The sequence below is a fragment of the Tasmannia lanceolata genome, unplaced genomic scaffold (assembly GCF_043159265.1).
Source record: "Tasmannia lanceolata isolate RefF3 unplaced genomic scaffold, GAP_Taslan_0.1 ptg000037l, whole genome shotgun sequence".
NCBI classification, from domain to species: Eukaryota; Viridiplantae; Streptophyta; class Magnoliopsida; order Canellales; family Winteraceae; genus Tasmannia; species Tasmannia lanceolata.
In genome coordinates, this window is record NW_027518714.1 from 24259215 (window position 1) to 24274783 (window position 15569).

At 40.7% G+C, this 15569-nt stretch overlaps 1 protein-coding gene across 1 annotated transcript; it reads right to left on the reverse strand.

The window, feature by feature from the left end:
- Positions 1-1261: 1261 nt before the first annotated feature.
- LOC143861773 (monooxygenase 2-like) lies at positions 1262-14803 on the reverse strand. Its single transcript, XM_077372690.1, has 5 exons — positions 14489-14803; positions 14321-14386; positions 8483-8660; positions 2986-3214; positions 1262-1873 (listed from the first exon to the last, which is right to left on the reverse strand). Exons 1-5 carry the CDS (start codon positions 14707-14709, stop codon positions 1329-1331), a joined length of 1239 nt encoding a protein of 412 aa, XP_077228805.1. The 5' UTR covers positions 14710-14803; the 3' UTR covers positions 1262-1328.
- Between the last annotated feature and the right edge of the window lie 766 nt (positions 14804-15569).

Here is a 15569-nt window from a genome sequence, read left to right on the forward strand (position 1 = left end):
CGCTTGAGCATGCAACCCTGCATTAATGGCAATCAGAGCAGATGTCTCATCTGTGAAGAATTCCATTTGGTTCAAGATTACCTCTTCATCAGAAGAGGCCTCTACTTGTGTTTCATTGTTCGTATGTCTAGAATTTGGTTCACTTCGTATTTTTCCTTGCAAATTGTGTCCAGAGACAGTGTCTTTAGAGTTAGCAAATGATTTCACTACCCAGGATTTAGTTGCCATACTTCCCTGGTTAGTGTTCAACTCGGCAGCTTGCTTAGAGGCTAAGGAACCGTCTTCCTCTTTATGTTGTTCTACTGGAGTGATTTTCTACTGGTTAAATGCCACATCATTACTTCTACATTCTTCATTCTTATGCCCAAATCTGAAACAGAGGTCACAGTATTTTGGGAGACTTTCATAAATGATTTTTTGAGAGGTTCCTCCACCACCTAGAAATCCAGCCAAATCCGATCATGGAGTTTCTCTCTGAGCTTGATTTAGACACAGATTCTCGCGATTTCTGTTCAGGTGCCTTGAATGGTAGGAGCATCTATTTCGAGCATCCTCCCAAGGAGACCTTCTACTGAAGCTAGGAAATCTTCGTTGAGTAGGGAGGCCAGAAAGAGTGATCCATATTGGAGCAATGGGGGGTTCCACTTCTGACTTGAAGTGTGATGACCATCTCGAAAACCAGAGAAGGTAGTCCTGAATTTACATATTGTTTGCAAGCCAAACAGAGAGGAAATCCCGCTCAGATCCAAACCTGAGGACGAGGTGCCTTTGATCCAGGATCGTAACAACAAGATCAGAAGAGATATGAAATTTCTGTTTGATAACCTCTTTTATTACAAACAATGAAGGCCAACCATAAGAGCATTTAGCCACAAGGGCCAAGCTTGAATGGACCAGAACCATTTTTGACGTCTTCTTCGCTGAGGAAAAGGGCTGGAATGCCAGTGGCTGTTTTGGAGGGTTTAATCAAACCAAGAGATAATTTTCGCAAGAACGAATTTCTAGAAGCTGCATTGCAAAGATTCGAACTAGAGGAGTCCGGGGAGCCAGACCTGACCCAAAGCTCCTTCCTCTTCCTCGTTGCATCTTATATGTCCCATATATTCTTCTTCTTTCCTAGTGGATTCTAGGCATATTTGTAGATCACATACTTTGGTTATGGTATTTTCATTTGATCAGCTGCTTAAGTTAGTCTAGGTTCATTGCACCCCTAAGAGTGCTCCATCAGAGAGACAGAGAGAGAGAGAGAGAGAGAGAGAGAGATCACCAATCACAATAACACATTAAATAGTTTAGAAACACAGAGAAATTGAGACTAATCAAGATAATCAAGCAGAGTCTGTTGAAAAAACAGCTGGCAAGTCCCCACAGTCATAGTTGCTTGCATTCAAGACCCTAGCATACAGAAACCTATAATAGACCATCTTCATGAAATTGACCAATAATCCGGACCCTCCCTGCCGGACCCACCCGGAAATGTACGAACCGGCGATCAACCCTGCAACACGCCACCTCCTCTCCTTCACATAACTTTCTAACACTTGTCCAACGCTTTCATACCGGATACTTCCATCTCGGAGCAACGAATTCCTAATATGCCGGCCGAGGACAACCGCATCCTCCAATGCGGAGCAACCGCCCTGACCCAAGTCCGGCGTCATCGGGTGCATGGCATCCCCTGCAACCGTTACATTCCCCTTGCACAAGTTTCCGAATATGAGGTCCCATGGGTACCTAAACAGTAGTGGGGTTGCCGTTAACGTGGCAAGATCTGCATGTCGTACAACATCTAGGAATATTGGTGGGTAGTCCTTGGCCAAGTTCTCTATCACATCCTTTTGTATCAGCTTTGGGTCACTTCCCGCGCCTTCTCCTAGAGTTGAACAGAGAGATGATATGGTGAGAGAAGATCGCATCGAATTTTTAGGGTGTAAGACACAAATTATTAGTTGACTAAAAAATTGATTATTAATTTGACTCAAAATTGAACTTATTGGGAGTCCAACACTGATTATTGTACTTAAATTTACGTTTAATTTTGAGTCCGACAATCAATTTTGGATACTTTTACAAAAAAGTTTGGACTCACAATTGGTTCTCAAATTTCAAAACCAAAAGGGTCTAAATTTTCTTATTTTTAGGGGTGTCAATGGACCTAGACAATCCCCAAAGCATCCCAATATTAATGGACAAGATTCGGCTATAATAGTTCAATCCTAACCCAAACGTAGCTATAAAATCTGATGGAGTGTCCTAGATTCGAATGGAGGGTACCAATGTACTCAAATGTCCTTCATATTTTTGCTCACATTGTTCAAGAGGGTTATTTCTGTAAACGTTTAGGTCCTGTTTGTTTGGAAGAACCGATTGTGAGTCCAAAACCGATCACTGGTCTCAGATTTTATTTTTATTTTTTTGAATGGTATCATTGGTCTCAGAATTAAACATATATTTCAGTCCAATAATCAGTTTTAGACACACAATCGGTTCTCAAAATTCAAAGAAAACATGGCCTTAATATTTTCTACATTTAGTTTCTACTACGATTCTTGGCCCATGCTATACGGGTATCAACAGAAACAAAACTACCCCACCCCATCAAAACAAGAGGTGTAGAATGGTGGGCCCCATCCTATAAAGTGTGGAGATTGTAGGACCTAGATGAGGGCCCTGTTTGTTAAAGATTATGACAACCGATTGTGAGCGTCACTGATTATTTGACTCAAAAATACATTTAAATTTGAGTCCAACGAACAGGCCCGAGGCAAAATGGCAAGCCCCACCTGATACAAGGGTTTTAGTTGAGTTGGTGGGTATTTTGGTCACAAAGTGATGGCATGACCTGATTTGCAAAAATACCCAAATATGAGGGTTCTATTTGTAAATTATTAGACTAGAAGACAGTTTTTCTCAAATAATGCACGGTAAAAGACTTCTTTTGCAAAACCCTCTTATTTTCTAATGGCGAAGGGGGAAAAAACTCACCTCTATGGCTAGATTTGTAGTTGATGAACCAGTAAAACTCTTTATCGTTAAGTGGGACCAAACCAGCCCTTTTGCCATCACTAAGAAACGATTGGATTTCTTGGTTAAATCCATGGCCTTCCGGATATATAGCCAAACTTCTGACAGACCACCGACCGGCATGCACGGGAGAGACGAGCCCTAGCCATTGTGCCATTACTGAGTGCACCCCATCACACCCAATTAAAACCTGTTGCGCCCAAGAAGGGAAAAGAGAGATGATAACCAGCTATGGCAAAAACAGTTCAATTGAAAAGAAGATACCAAGGAATTGAGTGTCAAGAGTTTACTTCTTTAAATTGAGTATTTGAAAAGTTTTGACCATAATTATAACGACATGATTTGATAAAAATTATGCAACATTTTATACTCATTTATAGCATGTGACTCAGATATATGTGCTTGTGGGGGAAGTTACCGATACAATTTTCCAAGAACATACCAAACCATGTGCATAATTATTTTTAGGCAGCTGATATCCGTATGACCATGTTGGGTAATGGGAGGGAAAACCTTGATTTACACAAGTCCTGTTGGAAAATATCCATATCTTAAGAAGCCCAAATATTATGATTCTTAAGATTGTTGGATAAAATGGACGGATCAGATTTCTACAGATCTTATAAACAAATAATGAAGAAATGATATATAGCTTAGTCGAACCCAAAAACAGAAAGTTGAAGTCAAAACAAGTTTCTCGAATCTAAAACAGATTATTTGAACCGAAAATATGTTACTCGACCTCAAAACAGTGCAACTTGAAGCCAAAAATCCATATACTGTAAATCAAACCATAATTGAAATAAAACATGGAAAAACAGATTGCACTTATCTCTTTTGATGAAAACCGTTTGGAAAAATCAGATTTGAAGAGAGAAGGAGGCTGAGTCGTGCCACTGGTCACTCTCCTTAAGAATCGTATCTGCCCCATACCGGTGCAATCGGGATCCGCGAACCGACACTCCAGGATAAAACAGCCAAATATGGCTCCGATCCACTTGAACTCGCTGACTGGTCCACCCAGAACCACCTTAGAACTGTGCTCAGACACGGAAGGAACAGAAGGAAGGAGATGAAGCGAAACCAAAAAACATAACCCTTTTTCTGTGTAAACCTCTTTCTTTTTCTGTTGGTAAAAGCCACCCCAAACGTAGACCCCAAAAACTCTTAGCATTACCCATATCGTACTCCTCTTCTCCTTTTTATAGACACCAAAGTGTCTATTGGAAAGAGCCACCATTTATGGGTATTAATGTTGAAAACGCTATCATTAAGAGCCTTGAACATTTCTCTTCCAACATTCATATTTGTGACCATTGGAGATGAAACGGTTTTGCAACTTTAATAGGTGTTATTATCATAACCGTTTGGGGTGCCATTAAAAAAAACGTTTAGCAATAATGGGGTAAAATGGAAACCGTTTTGGGCATTAAAAAGATCTTTTTTTCATTTAAACCCAAAAAAGCACTCAAAAGTCACTAGCTTTTGAAATAAGAAGGAAACCAAATTTCGAATCTTTCCCTCTAAATTTTAAAGGCAAGGCAAAAGTACTTTTGAGTTTTCAAATTCTATAAAATTTCCAACAAATCCCATTATTTTTAAAAAGTTTATATGCAAATATTTTGATGTATGAACACTTAAATAACACCAACTCCAACAGCTTAAGCTTTTGGAGTAATTGCTTGTTTCACATGGTATTAGAGCCCGTGCTTGGTAACTCCTATGTGCCCTCTAGAATGGAAAAAAAAAATCCCTCTCGAAAGATCTTGGTAACCTTGGTGTACCCTTGAGGACGGAGAAAATTCTCTCCAGAAATATCTCGTAGTTCCCACGTTGCCTCAGTGTGGAGAGAGAGATTGTTGTGTGTTCCATGATGTATGGTCACAAGAGGTAAATATGCTTGTCAGCTCATTTTCCGATTTTCCCATACGACGCTATTTTTACGTCAACTCAAATTTTGATGCCATTCGCCGATAATTTTAGAAATTTGACGTAATTTCTGGATCATTTTGTTTAGTGTCTAATGCCGAAGAGAATCTTCATAGATCTTTGGCGATTAACTTTGAAGAAAACATGGTTTTAATTGGTTTTGAAATTTACACAGGAAAAACACTCACCAAAAGCCATTGATGGTGATCAGAAAGCTTTAAACCTTATTTCAAACCTTCTCTCTCTAGGTTTCTCTTTGCTCCATGATGTTTGGTGATGGGAACCGGCTACAATACTCTTTTGACGTGGATTATAAAAGAGAATCACAAGCAACTTTTTGTGTGCAAGCATGGGACCTTAGTAATCCAATATATAGAGTATTATGTGTGGGAGAAGTATTCCTCATCACACAACTTCCCCACATGATCTCCCCCTCAATTCTTGTTCGCCTTACTTATCCAACAACCACTAACCACTTAACGTAGTATGTTTTATCAAAACAGCTACGTTATTTTCATCACAATTGATCCTAGTTACTGATCGTTGCAAAGGTCATCTAACGACCGGAATTAATCCTAATATTTTTCAACTTGTCCTGCAATAATCTTCTAGCCTACCTTAGGGATCAAAATCTTAATTGATACTTTAAAACCTCTATTAACCATTCCATTAAGTAAAAACTACCAATAACAAATCATGTAAAAATTGGGTCACCAATCTACCCAATAGCCTACTCCATGGTTATATCATCAGTGATTCATACCAACATGAACGTAAATGCATACATGCATGAAACATAAACATGATGCATAAACAGTCAATCAAACCTTCCGTCTCTTACTATATAATGTGCACAATAACACAATGGAGCAACAAAAAATAATCATAGTTCCGGTATCAAAAATCTAAAGAGTGTTTACACATAAATGTATTTGAATACCCAATGCAGACTACCACTATCATAGGCTATCAAACTATCAACCAACCCCATGCATGCTACATGCTCTTCGAAGAGCTTTGGTGAGAAGTGTTTAGTCAAGTGATCTGCCAACATTAGTGCGGTACTAATATATTGAACATATGCACGCGCTGAACTCTCTCTCAGAACAAGATACCTTAAGTTTATATGCTTCTAACTGTCTTCAGATTTGTATTTCTTGGAAAAGAACACCAAGACGGAATTGTCATAGAAGAGTTTCGGTGGATTCTCAATTGAGTCAATCAACTGAAATCCTGAAACAAAATTTCCAAGCCATAAGGCGTGAACCGAAGCCTAAGAACATGAAATAAACTTCGCCATCACAGTTGATGCTTCTCCATGATATCAGTCCTCTTACCAGCATGAAGATGTAACAAGAAGTGGACCTATGGGTTTCTAGAAAACAAGCGAAGTCAGAAACGGAATAGTGATCACCTCAGGCCTATCCGATCTACTAAATGTGAGCATGTAATTCAAAGTACCTCTCAAGTAACACAAATTCTTTAGCTGCCTTCTAGTGATCCAAACTAGTGTCACTTTAGTACCTCCCAAGCATAATGGAAATCGGGACTTTATTTTATTTATCAAACAGAAACATGAAATTGTTATTTTAATTAGGTACTAGTATGCCAATTCTAATTCCATGACAAATCATTATCAATACTTTAATTGGAATTGCAAAATCAAGTTTTCAAAAACAACCCTCATCAAAACAGCCATCTTTAATTTCAAGAGATCATAATCACGCATTTCACATATCCTATAGGAGGCATGATCAAATACCAACCACTAATGCTTTTTCATCTCTGACAGCAAGAACCCCATCCCACACAACTATCTTTATGGTGAGACTTCAAATTTGAGGTTTTCCACTCATACAAATGGAAACCATTAGGGATTTATTATTAAAGAGAAACACAGCAAGGGTTTTGTATCAAGGTGATAGATTTTTAGTCACATATCACCCCTTATATAATCATTAAAATCATACCATAGTGGGGAAGCAATCACAGTAGGGTTCTTAAAGCCAACAAAAATTCAAAAACATGTCGAAAGTGAAATAATACTCCATCCTGGGCTCAAATGCCTCTGAAAATGTCACCATTGGATCCAAATTGTCGGAAAACCTCATGAACCACCATTACCCTAAAAATACTTCCAAATGGACCTGAAGTGGCCTTTTAATTGCCTTGGACCGGTTGGGACCGGCCAATCCAAACCGGAATCGATGCATGGACCAGTTGGGCAAGCGGCTTGGGCGATTTTCCACGTAGGGAGTGTGGGACGAACATGTGTCGCGCGTCATGAAGATGTGCTGTACGTGCGTCCCAAACACCTCCCCTACCCTTTTTAAATTTCGCGGATCTATAACAGGCCAAACAGGCCCGGACCGACTCAGATTTACGGTCGTCGTGCCTCCTGATATTCTGATTAAAATATTAATATTTATGTAAATAAAAAGAAAACCAATACTGCTAGTCTATCTGTGGAAGGCCACCAACGATGACTACGATATCTGATCGGCCTGCCATCGTTGGTTTTGGGCTGCTACCATTGCCAACTATCCAACATTGTCTGTCTAACATCCAAAATGTCGGCGGTCAACGGATTTCCACACTACCTAGAAAACGTCTAGAAACCTTAATCTTTATTGTTTTTCACGGTTTCTTCGCCGTTTCTCACCTCAAACACGACTCAGATGGTGATTTGAAAGCTTTAAACCTTGCTAGAAACCTTCTTTCCTCTAAGTTTCTCCAAACCCCACAAAGTTCGGTGATGGGAACTTGCAATTATTGATAATGGTTCAGTCTCTTCCAATGGTCATGAGCAAGGTTTTAAATTTCGAGATATTCAACCCAAAACTCTCAATTGTTCTAATTATATAGCATTTTTCCCGAAACCCTAATCCGGGTAAAAAGAGAAAGATGCTCTTTTGGTTAGGTGTGCAGCTTGGGTTGAGGCCAACCCAAGGAACCATTTACTCAACCCAAACCCGACCCGAGGAACTCTTTTTATCAACCCCACCCAACCTGAGTTTTTAAGCTTAGTAAAATCTAAAAGAAAATGATAAAAAAATGTTGGGTTTCACTCAGGTCGGGTTGCCCAATTCCTCAACCCCAACTCAACCTGGATTAGGAAAACCCAGCCCGAACCCAACCCGACCTTTTTAGGGTTGAACCTGCCGGGTTCGGGTTGAACCCGACCCAAGTTGCACCCCTACTCCTGTGGTGGATTACAAAAGAGAATCACAGGCAACTTAGCGTGTGCAAGAAGGGGACTCGAGGAATCCAATATATAGAGGATTAGGAGAGTCGGAAAAGTTCTCCTGATGACATGACTTCCCCACACGATCTCCCCCTCAATTCTCGTTCACGTTTCTTATCCAACACCCACTTCAGGTAGTCTGTTCTATCAAAATAATTAGGCTGTCTTCATCACAATTGATCCTAGCTGTTTATCACTGAAAAGGCCATCTAAAGGCCGGAATTAATCCCTGAACTTTTTTCCCTTTATTTTATGAAAATCTTAGGAAGAAATATAGCCACTCACCTTGGCTTTGATGGTGGTGTCGTCCTCCATGTGGAGGACTGCATTAGGAGAACCTTCAAGGGTTTGGGTTTTGACAGAGGCAAGCTTTGAAGAGAAGCGGATTGTCCCAGATGGCAATTCCTCTGCTAAGGCCTCTAGTAAGGCTTTTCTGTGCACTGCCCTCACTCCTAGTTTGTCTCTGCATTCCGAAGAAAAGGTTTTATTTTTGCTTGAGTCATGTCAACTGCATTTTCAAAACAGTCTCATTCCAAACAGGGATATGCTGGATTCTCAATCCAATATTATAAGTGCAACCAAACAGGGATATGATGGATTTAAACACACTCTATACACAAGCCAAACAGACCTTTTTATGTTGGATAAAGGTGTGAGGGGCTTCATATTTTATATGTATGCTGATATATCTCTCTCTTTATTGGTTAAAAGTTTATCAGCCGACATGTACAATAAAAATGCTTTCAACCCGGTATATCGGCCGATATATTACAGATTTGTGCGGGGGTGTGATAGCAACACAACTGAACAAACATCGGATAATAGTGGTGAAGAAAATCAGCCCGAATCTACGGCCCAAAACAGAGCAGGGAGGGTAATTCGACAACCAGTGTGGATGTCCGATTATATCAGAAATTAGTGGGAGTGAGGATAGTTAATTAGTTAATCAAATGTAAGGGTAAAAGGGTAAATGTCAAGAGCTGACAGATATGTCAATGTCAGGCCATTAGGATATTTCGTATATGAGTGGGAGAAATCTGAAAAAGAATGATGAAAAAAGATATTATTCTAACTTCCTCTTCTTCTCCCTTCTGCAACATCTATTTTCTACCTACTCTGTTTTTAGCTCTCTAGTTTCTGAGAGCATATCATTGGCGCTTTCATTGATTCCCTTGTTCTTCTATGGCGGAGAATACGCGTGCGCAAGCTAAAATCGACGACCAACTTAAGCATCATCAGCAGCAACTTAATGAGATTCGTTTGATCCAGACGCAACAACATGAAGAGCTGGTCAATATCATCAACCAATTACAGATCCGACCTTCGTCGACCTCTTCTTCTCAACCTCAAACCGCAGAGCATTCTGCAGGGAATGCCGACGGTGGTATCGTTGCAATTTCACCAACATACCACAAATTCATTCAAATGGATGTTCCCAAATTCGACGGATCTGATCCGATCGGCTGGTCTTTCAAAGCGGAACAATTCTTTAACTACTACAGCACACCTGAAGATCAAAGGATCCTTCCCAGCTCTTTCAATTTCGGCGGCCCTGCCCTTTCCTGGTTCCAATGGGTGACATCGAACAATCTGATATATTCATGGCGAGGATTCTTAGATGCTATTAAATTGCGATTTGGTCCTTCCTTATATGAAGATCCCAAAGGACTTCTTGCAAAGATACGTCAAATTTCATCGGTGGAGGATTATCAATTTCGCTTTGAAGAACTCTCCAATAAGGTAACGGGTCTCTCTGAAGCTTTCCTCATCAGCATCTTTGTATATGGCTTAAAGCCAGATCTAAAACGAGAATTACTTGTCGCTCAACCTACGTCTCTGCTTCAAGCAATGTCTCTCGCTCGAATTTTTGAGCAAAAGTATGAAGGGTTGCTAAAATCTTGGAAAAGTACTGGATCTAAATCAGGAGGAGATGGCTCAGGGTTGTTACCTACACCTTCGATTCCTCCATTAAAAGCCATTGCCGCTCAACCACTACGGCAACTTCCAGTTCGTACGAGACAATTAACGAAGGAGGAGATGAAATCAAAGCGGGAAAAAGGCCTTTGCTATTTTTGTGATGACAAGTACATTCCTGGACATGATTGCAGAAAACGCTTATATCATCTCACTGCTATGGACGATGGCACCGATCTGGGAGACCTGACAGTGATGGAGGATTCTAACATTGAAATTCCTCAGGAAACATCAGAGGAGACACCATCTTATGTTAGTTTTTATGCAATCGTTGGCCAGCAAAACCCAAGTACGATCCGCATTACAGGGGTAAGCAACCACCACTCCATTCATGTTCTCATTGACAGTGGGTCTACACATAATTTCGTCAAAGAGAAAATTGCTAGATCATTACATTGGAACATTATTCCTACCGACCCATTCAAAGTCCTCATTGGGAATGGTGACTCTTTAATTTGCAACAGGAAATGTGTCAATGTTAAATTTTCCCTACAATCTCATGAATTTCAGTTTGATCTGTTTGTTTTGCCCATTAAGGGAGCTGATGTTATTTTGGGGGTTCAATGGCTTGCGGAACTCGGTCCAATCATAACCAATTATACACTATCCACCATGGAATTCAATTGGAAAGGACAAGCAGTTCAATTAGTTGGCGAAGCTGCTTTAAATCCATATCCATTGAAATCAACTCAGCTGAAAGGCCTCACTAAAACCGATTCCATTGCTTCTTGTTTCACCCTTCATTGCATTAAAACCATTCCTGACACCAACCTTTCTGCTACCCTACATAATACTGATGCATCAGCTGAACTACCACCCTCCATTTCCAACCTTTTACACAAATTTGCTGTCGTTTTTCAAATGCCATCATCTGTACCTCCCTGTAGAGAGATGGACCATCAAATCCATCTTATACCTGGTTCCATTCCTGTAAATGTCAAACCATACCGTTACGCCCATTTCCAAAAGAATGAAATTGAACGTTTAGTACAGGAGATGTTACACAGTGGCATTATTGTTCCAAGCCATAGCCCATACTCTTCCCCTGTCTTGTTAGTCAAGAAAAAAGACCATACATGGCGATTTTGCGTTGACTACAGAGCTTTAAATTCCATTACTATTAAGGACAGATTTCCCATTCCCACTATAGATGAACTAATGGATGAATTACATGGTGCAAATCTATTCTCAAAGATAGACTTGAGATCCGGGTATCACCAAATCAGAATGAAGGAGGAAGATTGTGCAAAGACCGCCTTCCGAACTCATGAAGGGCATTATGAGTTCTTAGTTATGCCTTTTGGCCTAACTAATGCCCCTTCAACATTTCAGAATACGATGAATCAGGTATTTAAACCATTTCTCCGGCACTTTGTTATTGTTTTCTTCGACGATATCCTGGTTTATAGCTCATCTATGGAGGAACATGTCCAGCACTTAGACTCTGTTTTGCGATGTTTAGCATCCAATCAATTATTTGCTAAACTGAGCAAATGTCATTTTTGCCAAACCAAAATTGATTACTTGGGGCATTTGGTATCTCGAGATGGAGTGCAACCTGATCCAGAGAAGGTCAAAGCAATGCAAGATTGGCCAAGACCAACCACATTGAAACAACTCAGAGGATTCCTCGGCTTAACAGGGTATTATAGAAGGTTTTTTCGTCATTATGCTACAGTGGCTTTTCCTCTTACCAATCTCTTGAAAAAAAATGCTTTTCAATGGTCTTCGGCAACTCAGGTAGCATTTGATGAATTGAAAACCCTGATGACTCAGGTTCCTGTGTTAGCTTGCCTGATTTTTCACAGGATTTCGCACTGGAAACAGATGCTTCAAGTATTGCAATTGGGGCCGTTTTGATGCAACAGAAACACCCAATTGCGTATTTTAGCAAGAAAATGTCACCTACATTATCACTGGCATCAGCATACATGAAAGAGCTCTTTGCAATAACAGAAGCTGTCAAGAAATGGCGACAGTATTTGCTCGGACGGAAATTCATCATATACACTGATCATAGGAGTTTGAAAAATCTCATGAATCAAGTTATTCAAACACCAGCTCAACAACAATATCTCTGCAAATTGTTGGGGTACAATTACTCTATCGTTTACAAGGCTGGAAGTGAGAACAAAGCAACGGATGCACTATCTAGAGTCCAAGAACCTGTAGCTCAGTCAGTGGAAAGTCCCTTATCTCAACTGCAAATGACTACTTCATATCCAATTTTTGATATTGCAGCACAAATCCAACTGGAGAATGTCACCGATCCAGAATTAATCGCCAAACATGATCAAATTCAGAAGGGCTTAGCTGGATCAGAATTTTCTGTGCGAAATGGACTCATTTTCCATAAGCACCGGCTATTTATTGGGTCTACATCACCATTACACCACGGCATCATGCATGAATTTCACAATACACCTCAAGGAAGGCATGGAGGTACACTCAGAACACTTTTGCGAATCTCAGCTAGTTTTTTCTGGGCAAGTCTAAGGACCGATGTCAAAAACTTTGTCAAAAATTGCATCCTTTGCCAACAGACTAAGTACAGTACTTCTCCCTCCATGGGTCTCTTACAACCCCTGCCAATACCTCAGTTGATTTGGGAAGACATTGCGATGGATTTTATCACTGGATTGCCACATTCAAACGGGTTCTCCACCATTTTAGTGGTCATTGATCGACTGTCAAAATATGCGCATTTTAGCGCTCTACCAGCAACCTATAATGCCGTTAAGGTAGCCAAATTGTTCACAGAAATGGTTATCAAACTTCATGGCATGCCCAGGACAATCGTATCAGATAGAGACCCTATCTTCATAAGTAGATTCTGGAAGGAGTTATTCAAATTAAGTGGTACTTCGTTAAATCTGTCGTCTGCATATCACCCGCAATCAGATGGACAATCTGAGGTCTTGAACAGATGTGTCGAACAATATCTCAGAGCTTTTTCTCAGGATAACCCGAACCAGTGGCACACTCATCTACTCTGGGTTGAATATTCTTACAACACTTCATTCCATTCAGCCATTAAAATGTCCCCTTTTGAAGCGGTTTATGGGAGAAAACCCCCCTCCATTCCACCATATATTGCAGATTCCTCTATGGTTGAAGCTGTTGATGCAAAACTCAAGCAAAGAGACGGTCTATTAGCCACTCCCAAGACTAATTTGCAACACGCCCAATCTCGCACGAAGTGTTTGGCCGATCAGAAAAGAAGTGACAGGAACTTCGAGGTAGGAGATTGGGTTTTTTTGAAGCTACAACCTTATAGACAACAAACCGTGGTGCGCAGAACTTCACAAAAACTCAGCAAGCGATACTATGGGCCATATGAGATTGAAACCAAGGTGGGGAAAGTGGCCTACAGACTGAAACTTCCTGCCAATGGTAAGATACATCCTGTTTTTCATGTCTCATTACTCAAACCATTTTACGGACCTCTGCCTCAATCAGTTTGTGAATTGCCTGTTCAAAGTATAACCAATTCACCCATTATCTCACCTCTGGCCATTGTGGGAACTCGAACGGTCTTACAAGGAAACATTCCAGTCAAACAGGTACTTGTTCAGTGGACTGGTGTCTTGCCTGAAGATACATCGTGGGAGAACTTGCAAGAATTGCAGTCTGATTATCCTTTTCTCAACCTTGAGGACAAGGTTCGTCTCGAAGGGGTCGGCAATGATAGCAACACAACTGAACAAACATCGGATAATAGTGGTGAAGAAGATCAGTCCGAATCTACGGCCCAAAACAGAGCAGGGAGGGTAATTCGACAACCAGTGAGGATGTCTGATTATATCAGAAATTAGTGGGAGTGAGGATAGTTAATTAGTTAATCAAATATAAGGGTAAAAGGGTAAATGTCAAGAGCCGACAGATATGTCAATGTCAGGCCATTAGGATATTTAGTATATGAGTGGGAGAAATCTGAAAAAGAATGATGAAAAAAGATATTATTCTAACTTCCTCTTCTTCTCCCTTCTGCAACATCTATTTTCTAACTACTCTGTTTTTAGCTCTCTAGTTTCTGAGAGCATATCAGGGTGGAAATATCATTTTCCACGAATTCTAACTTACATCAGAAATTAAGGTGCGAAGATGGTCAGAGAGAGAGAGAGTGAGAGAGTAGTGAGATTTTATTACCCGTCCGGTGTGTCTGCGTAAACAATCGTTTCTGTAGCCCCCGTAACAAGATTAGTAACAGTCCCCCTGATAACGTAGCCATAAGTAGAGTTAGAAGAGAGGTATTAATGTATCAAAACAAGGGGGTGGCAATTTCAGTCCCCATAAATGAGAAAAAACATGTCTTACTTTGTTAAGGAAGAGTAGATGGCGTTGAGCTTGTGAGCGACGCCGAGGGCGTGTAGTGCTCGCCAGGCGTTTGGGAAGAGGGTTAGGGCGGCACCCGTGGCTCGGAGCTCATCGGACCTTTCCAAGACCAAGGCTCGAACTCCGACCCTCTTCAGGGCTACTGCAGTAGCGAGCCCCGCGATCCCACCACCTACGATCACAACCTCTTCGCAAATCTCCATTCTCTCTCCCAAAACGAGCTACTAGGAAGAGGGGAACCCGTTTTCCTTAAAAAGGATCTCTGTTTTGAAATTGTTTTCCAAGAAAGAATCCAACTTTCAAAAGCTTACCAATTTTAAAAGGGAAATGATATATGAACCCCCTTTTTTACCGGGGACACCCGACTGCAGTGAATCAAGGACTGCAGAAGGGATGATGTACTTCACACTGGAAGGATTCAACCCATCTGATTGCCAAGTACACTGCAGCTGGCTGTCCCTAGTAAAAAGGGGATGTCTTTTTCCTTTTTGCTCGCCCGCCGTCTCCTCTGACCTTGAGGGGTTTACGTGTTAAGTTTCTTTATTCAGTTACTAAATGGTAAAAAAGAAAGTAAAGTAATCAGGTGTTAGGTTTCGTTATTTGTTATTCGCCCGCCGTCGCCTTTGACCTCTAGGCTCTAGCTAAATGCGATTAATGGGCCCCATTTCTACCTTGTTTTCTTGATCGGATCCTAAGCATGATGTAATCAAAACTGTAATACCCGGTCCCAAGTATTATATATATATATATATATAGTTGTCATTTTTTTTTTTTGATGGGCAAGCTGGGGTTAGGCAAGACCCCTACCATATTCATTTAAAGTAATAAGACAAAAGATTAAGGAAGCTGAAAGGCCAGCAAACAGGGAACAAGCTCCCAGCATAAAAGCAGCCAAAACAGCGGCAATGAGGACATCAAATTACAGTAGAGAGTCTTCATAGCAACGATGAATCTTAAACTCCCAATAAGAGATGTAGAAAGAGAGACCATCATGGCATCGAAGGAAGCAAATAGGAGGGAGGACATGGGAGGATGATTACAGCCGAGAGTATAAAGATCCGGA

What these genes read in the sequence shown, in the direction of transcription:
- LOC143861773 (XM_077372690.1), bottom strand. Translation starts at nt 14,709, where the DNA reads ATGGAGATTTGCGAAGAGGTTGTGATCGTAGGTGGTGGGATCGCGGGG. An exon ending in ATCTACTCTTCCTTAACAAA is followed by an intron (nt 14,387 to 14,488) that starts GTAAGACATGTT and finishes CTACGTTATCAG; the next exon opens with GGGGACTGTTACTAATCTTG. An exon ending in CTACAAATCTAGCCATAGAG is followed by an intron (nt 1,874 to 2,985) that starts GTGAGTTTTTTC and finishes GTTCAACTCTAG; the next exon opens with GAGAAGGCGCGGGAAGTGAC.